This window comes from Arachis duranensis, chromosome 1, assembly GCF_000817695.3.
Source record: "Arachis duranensis cultivar V14167 chromosome 1, aradu.V14167.gnm2.J7QH, whole genome shotgun sequence".
Lineage (NCBI taxonomy): Eukaryota > Viridiplantae > Streptophyta > Magnoliopsida > Fabales > Fabaceae > Arachis > Arachis duranensis.
This window is the reverse complement of record NC_029772.3, coordinates 80,071,060-80,078,498: the sequence shown is the minus strand read 5'-3', so window position 1 is coordinate 80,078,498 and position 7,439 is coordinate 80,071,060. Positions and strand designations below refer to the sequence as shown.

The window sequence follows — 7,439 nt, the reverse complement described above, 5'->3', positions numbered from 1 at the left end:
GGCTAATCATCTGTCGGTTCTCAATCAGGTTGGAATAGAATCCCTTGATTCTTTTGTGTCTGTCACTAACGCCCAGCCTTCAGGAGTTTGAAGCTCGTCACAGACATTCAATACCGGAATCCTACTTGGAATACCACAGACAAGGTTAGACTTTCCGGATTCCCGGAATCCTACTTGAAATACCACAGACAAGGTTAGACTTTCCGGATTCCCATGAATGCCGCCATCTATCTAGCTTATACCACGAAGATTCTGTTGGGAAATCTAAGAGATATGCACCCGGCCTAAGGTAGAACAGAAGTGGTTGTCAGTCATGCGCGTTCATAGGTGAGAATGATGATGAGTGTCACGGATCATCACATTCATCAAGTTGTTGTGCAACGTATATCTTGGAATAAGAATAAAAGAGAATTGAATAGAAAAAAATAGTAATTGTATTGAAACTTGAGGTACAGCAGAGCTCCACACCCTTAATCTATGGTGTGTAGAAACTCCACCGTTGAAAATACATAAGTGAAAGGTTCAGGCATGGCCGAATGGCCAGCCCCCATGGTCTAAGGACTAGGCGTCCAGAGATGTTCCAAGATATGGTCAAAGACCAGATAAGACTCCTAATACACTAGTAAAAAGTCTTATTTATACTAAACTAGCTACTAGGGTTTACATGAGTAAGTAATTGATGCATAAATCCACTTCTGGAGCCCACTTGGTATGTGTTTGGGGTGAGCTTGATCTATCCACGAGCTGAGACTTCCTTTGGAGTTGAACGCCAAGTTATAGCGGGTTTCTGGCGTTCAACTCCGGGTTGTGACGTGTTTTTGGCGTTTAACTCCAGACAGCAGCATGTACTTAGCGTTGAGCGCCACTTTACGTCGTCAATTCCCGAATAAAGTATGGACTATTATATATTCCTGGAAAGATCTGGATGTCTACTTTCCAACTCCGTTGAGAGCGCGCCATTTGGAGTTCTGTAGCTCCAGAAAATCTATTTTGAGTGCAGGGAGGTCAGATTCCAACAGCATCAGCAGTCCTTTTGTCAGCCTTTTTCAGAGTTTTGCTCAAGTCCCTCAATTTCAGCCAGAAATTACCTGAAATCACAGAAAAACACACAAACTCATAGTAAAGTCCAGAAATATGAATTTATCATAAAAACTAATGAAAACATCCCTAAAAGTAGCTTGAACTTACTAAAAACTACCTAAAAACAATGCCAAAAAGCGTATAAATTATCCGCTCATCAATAAGTTCCTTATCACTTTCTCCTTTCAGAGGAAAACGTTCCGAGGGACAGTGCCCTACCACCTTTCTCTGGATACCGCATGATTCCGTGGGTTAGTGCCCTACCACCTTGTAACCTGAGAGAAACCCATGCTCAGGAGGAAAAATTCCAAGGGATGAGTGCCCTACCACCTTCTCCTTTCAGAGGGAAAAAATTTCGAGGGAGAGTGCTCTACCACCTTCCCCTTGAGCAATAAACATGAGTGAGAAGCCTAACTTCAAGCCTCACATCCGAACGTATGCAGAAGACTGCCACAACCCCTATGACGGATAACAATGTATATCATAATCACGTATTCAATCTTAGAGGCCACTCCTCATAGCACACTTCCACTCATACTAATTTCATTAGCCATAATCATTCATTTCCAAGTTCCCAACTCATCACAACCATCATCAATCCATAACTTTCCATTCCGAACTCATTAATTTATCAGTTTCTCAATTCGTTGTCGGTAATCACCAAGTTCACTACTCTTCCTTCTTTCTCAACAAAACTCATCCTCAAAGTAAAACCCAAATCAAACCTCCTAGGACCTTTCCCATGTTTTAATGCCTGAAAATAAGCCGAAGAGTCTTAATTAGGTGTCACAGAAGTCTACAAGCTTGTTGGGAAGGTGGAATAGTTTAAAAATTACAGTTTTAGTTGAAAAAGCAGGGCTTGTGCAAATGCACAGGGGTATGCGTGCGCATGCCCAGAGAGATTTTCAAAATGTGTGTGTATGCATAGAGGTGTGCGTACGCATCGGAGTAAAAATTTTCCAGCTCTGCTCATTCGCATAAGGAGTGCGAACGCCCTTAACAAAGTGCACCTTCCAACGTGTGCATTCGCACAGGGCTATGCGTACGCACAGCTTGCAAAACTTCGTTGGTTGTGTGTGTGCATAGGGTGTGCTAACTCTCTCATCAGCGTGCCTTCTCCTGTGTGTGCGTGCGCACAAGGCTGTTTGTGTGCACACAAACTAGAAATCACAAATTCTGCAACTTCATAGAATTCAAATTTTCTGAGCCAAACTTTCAATGATCATATCTTTCTCTACAAAATTCAGATTTCTACAAAATCTATACCATTTTAAAGCTCTATGAATTATATTTAATTTGATATAAAAATCTTTTTGTTTTGAAAACTAAAGCTCAAGATATGATCCGCCAAATTTGGCCTAAAAACTATTTTTACCAAAAACCTTAAAAACTTATTTTCACCAAAACTTTCATTTCAAAACCAAACTACTGACAATCCAATTACTACCAAAACAACACAAAAGTCCATACCACTCATTTCTTAACTCAACCATCAATAACCTCCCATTTACACTATTCCACACCATCAAAATTATTATTCTCCAACAATCATCATGAACAGTCCTAATTCTCCTCATTCATCAATAATATTTTCATGATTCATCATCTATCATCAACAATACCAACAACTCTCAACAACCATAATAATTCTCAACATTCATCATCAAATCGTCAAGCTCCCAATCATTTCACAACAACATTACGCATCAATAATTACTCATACATGAGTCCATCACTTACCATCCATCATTATCATAAAGTCATCCATCACTTACCATGGTTTCAAACTGGACCTGACTGCAGATCTTTTATGATGGCCTCTCTGAGATGGCCAGGATTTCATTTGATCACTCTGTATGTTTTTCTCTACACATGAAGAAAATGTTGGAGGAGACAGATGAGCTTATTGAGATGGTTGCCAACAACCAGTACATATACAATTCTGAGAGGAACCATGTGAACACTGGATGCTATTTTGGCTCAAAATATGCTTATATCTCAGCAGATAAGCATGATCTCTCAGCACTTGAATAGGATGCAAGTTTTAGCTATCAACACTCAAGATGCATCATATGGTATGACTGAGAGCCATACTCTAGGGGACGTGTGTGATGTTGCTCAACCCACTATGGAGGAAGTGAATTATATGGAAAATTCTTCTAGAAATCCCAACAATGATCCATATGCAAATACTTTCAATCAGGGATGGAGGAATCACCTTAACTTTGGGTGGAGGGAGCAGCAGAGGCCTCAACAAGGCTTCAATAATAATCAGGGTGGAACAAATCAGAATAGGTTTAACAACAGACAATTCTAACTCTCTCAGTAACAAATGGAGACGTCTAAACAAAACCTCTCTGAATTAGACACAAAAGTCTCTAATCTTTCCAAGACCACTCACAGCTTTATGCAAGAGACTAGATCTTCAATTCAAAACTTGGAAATACAAGTGGGTCATTTGAGCAGCAGGATACCTGAGAGACCTCCTAACACTCTCCCAAGTAACACAAAGGTCAATCCAAGGGAAGAGTGCAAAGCCCTCAACATGGGCAAGGAGGCTATTCCTAAGGAGAAGGATGTTGCTCAGGATTTGAAGGAGAAAAAGGCTCAAGAGGAGACTGGCAGTACACTTGTACACGCCCGAGTAATGATGAAGGAGCCTGAAGTACAACACCTTCAGAACGTGCAAGAGGAGGCCAAGGATGAGCAACTTTCTCAATTCTTGGCAGTCTTCAAGAAGTTACAAATCATTCTTTTTGCTGAGGTGTTGGAGAAGAAGCCTCCTTGTATGGCCTGTCTGAAAAGCATATTTTCAGAGAAAAAGGCCCTGAGGGGAGATAAAACTATAGTGCTGACCAAGGAGTGCAGTGCACTTGTACAAAAGAAGCTACCTCAGAAATTGTCAGATCTCAGAAGCTTCCTGATTCCCTGCACTATAGGGACCATCACATTTGAGAAGGCACTATGCGACCTTGGATCAAATATAAATCTGATGCCTCTCTCTGTGATGAAAAAGTTAGGGATTCAAAAGGTGCATCCCACAAAGATCTCACTGGAGATGGCAACTAAGTCCCTGAAGTGGGCATATAGAGTGGGGGAGAATGTCCTTGTAAAGGTTGAAGACCTTTACCTCCTTGTGGATTTCGTGGTATTTGATACTAGGGAGGAAAAGGATGATTCCATCATCATAGGAACACCATTCCTAGCTACTGGGAGAGCCTTGATTGAAGTAGAGAGAGGAGAGCTAGTCTTGAGAATGCATGAGGATCACTTGCTGTTCAAAATTCTTAAGCTTCAACCTCTCTCAGATAGAGGTGGTACTAGCATGCAGAGCTCAGTGCTCAAGCTTTCTCATTCAGTGGAAAGCTATACAGAGCCCTTGCACATCGAACCTAAGTTTGGTGTTGGGCATTCACCACCCACCATTGAAGGATGAGGCCCCAAAAAGAAAGTAATCAAAGGCTGGAGGAACAAGAAGATTCCTACTGAAGACTTCTCACATGGCATGAAAGGAGTCTTCACAAGAAGTCCAATCATACCACACACTATGAATAGAATCCTATCTCTAGAGCATGTTGAATTAATTCATGAGAGTACAGGAAAGAAGTTCATAATAAGGAGTAAAGATCTGATCACCTATAACCCTACGTAAAAGACCTGTCCATCAAGCTAATGACAATAAAGAAGCACTTATTGGGAGGCAACCCAAGCATACGTATTTTATAGTTTAGCTTGTTTTTATCTCAGTTTTAGTTTAAGTTGTTTGGGTTTGATTTCATATTAATTTATTTTATATTGATTTTCATAATTTTCCTCATTTTTCTAATGTTTGTGATCATGTATAGCACTTAGAACAGGAACAGGGACACGCAGTAGGAAAAACAGCACACCCTAGAGGATTCCCCCTGGTGGCGCCAAATGCCAAGCTGGCGTTCAGCGCCCAAGAGGGGAGCAAAGAGTTGGACATTTAACATCCAAATGGGAGCTACCCAAGGCCAATTTTTAGTCCCCCTTGGCGTTAAACTCCATGCACAAAAAAAAGGGGCAGATCCCCCTGGTGGCGTTCAACGCCATCCCAGCAGTCAACGCCCACGGGGGAGGCAGCATGCAGATTTCGAATTTCAAAGCTTCCTTGGCCAATGGATAAACCCCAACCACCAACTACTCCACTACTCAATCTTATCGATTCTCTCTCCTCTTTCTCCCAATTTTCCATCCAAATTCATCCATCCCATGACCTATCACTTCCCTTGATTCTCTCAACCCAACTTTCACTCCCCCAATCACCTCTCATCAATCCCATCTTTCTCTCTTTCCAACAACCCACATTCAAATTCAATTTTCCCATCCTTTCCCCCACCATAACCAAAACCCCACTTCACCCCCACCTATAAATACCCCTCACTTCATCCACTTTCACCACACCTTCACTACTCTCCCTCTTACTTAGTCTTCATCATACACATTCCCTTTCTTCATTTTTTCCTTCCTTCACCCCAAAGGCCAAAGCTTATACCCCATTCCCTCTATCTCTTTCTTCTATTTTCTTTCCCTTTTCTTATTTTATATTTTTATTTTTGGTCAGGGACAAGCAAAACTTTTAAGTTTGGTGTTGGACACTCCGCTTTTTTGCCTATTATATTTTACCTCCATGGCACCAAAAATCAGAGAGTCCTCAAGGAAAAGAAAGGAGAAACCCCTACTTTTGAGCCATGGGATTTCACACGATTCTTTTCCAAGGCCCATCAAGACCATTTCTATGATGTGGTGAGAAAGAAGAAAGGGATTCCCGAGGTCCCCTTCAAGCTACAGGATGATGTGTACTCAAAAGTCCTATACCAGAGTTTGAGACGGGGTTGGGAAGTTCTGGCCAACCCCGTGACCGAGGTTAGAGTTTTGATGGTGCAGAAGTTCTACGCCAATGCCTAAGTAACAAAAAAGAATGATAGAAGCGTGGACCCAGAGCCGAAGAACTGGCACATTATGGTCAGAGGACACATATTGGATTTTAGCCCGGAGAGTGTGAGGGTGGTGCTATAGTTGCCAAAGCCACGAAAGGACCTGCATTCATACATTCATAAGGTCAACACTGACCAAAGGCTGGATCAAGTCCTTGCTGACATCTGTGTACCTGGAGCTCAATGGAGGAGTGTTGCTCAAGGTCGGCCTTACCAGTTGGGTAGGCTTGAATTTAGGCTAGGAGCTAGAGGATGGTTGGAGTTCATCCAATGCTCTATCATCCCTACGAGTAACCGCTCTGAGGATACAGTCAACCGAGAAGTGATGATCCACCTCAAGAGCTTTACAGAGTAGCTGATAATTCCTCCACCTCTGCAAGGTTGGCCTTCCCTCATCTCATCCACCACTTAGATGCAGCAGATGGAGCTCACATAGAGGGAGATACCCTGATCGAAAAGGAGAGACGGATCACGAAGCAGGGTTTGGAGCATGCTAGGGAACCCATGCAAGGATTGCAATAGGAGCGAGTTCCGCCGCCTCCACAGGATCTATTGAAGATGCCTCAGGGGATGTACTTCTCTCCCGATGACTATTGCGATCAATTAACTACATCTTTAGAGAAGCTGACATCAATAGTTGATCACCTGAGGTTGGAGCATCAGGACCAGTCTACTCTCCTCCATCAGATGATGGAAGATCAAAGGAGAATGATGGAGGAGCAGAGGAGCTAGGGGCATGACATTTAGGAGCTTAAATGCTCTGGAGGATTTCCCAGAGGGAGCAGTAGTCACCATCACTGAGGTGGTCTAGTTTCACTCTCCCTGTCTCTATTTTATTTATGCTTTTCTAGTATTTCATTGTATTACCTGCTTTTATATTCTCTTTGCATGATCACTCTTAGGATTTCTTTGCTTTCTAGTTTAATAGTTTATTGTTGAAATTTTTTTAGATGTCTTATTGATGAGCGGATAATTTATACACTTTTTGGCATTGTTTTTAGATAGTTTTTAGTAGGATATAGCTACTTTTTAGTATATTTTTATTAGTTTTTAAGCAAAATTCACATTTCTGGACTTTACTATGAGTTTGTCTATTTTTCTATGATTTCGGATATTTTCTGGCTGAAATTGAGGGACATGAGCAAAAATCTGATTCAGAGGCTGAAGAAGGACTGTAGATGTTGTTGGATTCTGACCTCCCTGCACTCGAAATGGATTTTTTGGAGCTACAGAAACCCAAATGGTGCGCTCTTGATTGTGTTGGAAAGTAGACATCCAGGGCTTTCCAGAAAGTAGACATCCAGGGCTTTCCATACTATGCCCGAGTTTAGACAATGCAAACTGGCGTTCAACGCCAGCTTTCTGCCCTATTCTGGCATTAAACGCTAGAAACAAGTTGCA

At 41.9% G+C, this 7,439-nt stretch overlaps 1 protein-coding gene across 1 annotated transcript; it reads left to right on the top strand.

Moving 5' to 3' along the window:
• Positions 1-3,412: 3,412 nt before the first annotated feature.
• LOC107472201 (uncharacterized) lies at positions 3,413-4,516 on the top strand. Its single transcript, XM_016091746.1, has one exon. The coding sequence runs from the start codon at positions 3,413-3,415 to the stop codon at positions 4,514-4,516; it is 1,104 nt and encodes a 367-aa protein (XP_015947232.1).
• The last annotated feature ends 2,923 nt before the right edge of the window (positions 4,517-7,439 follow it).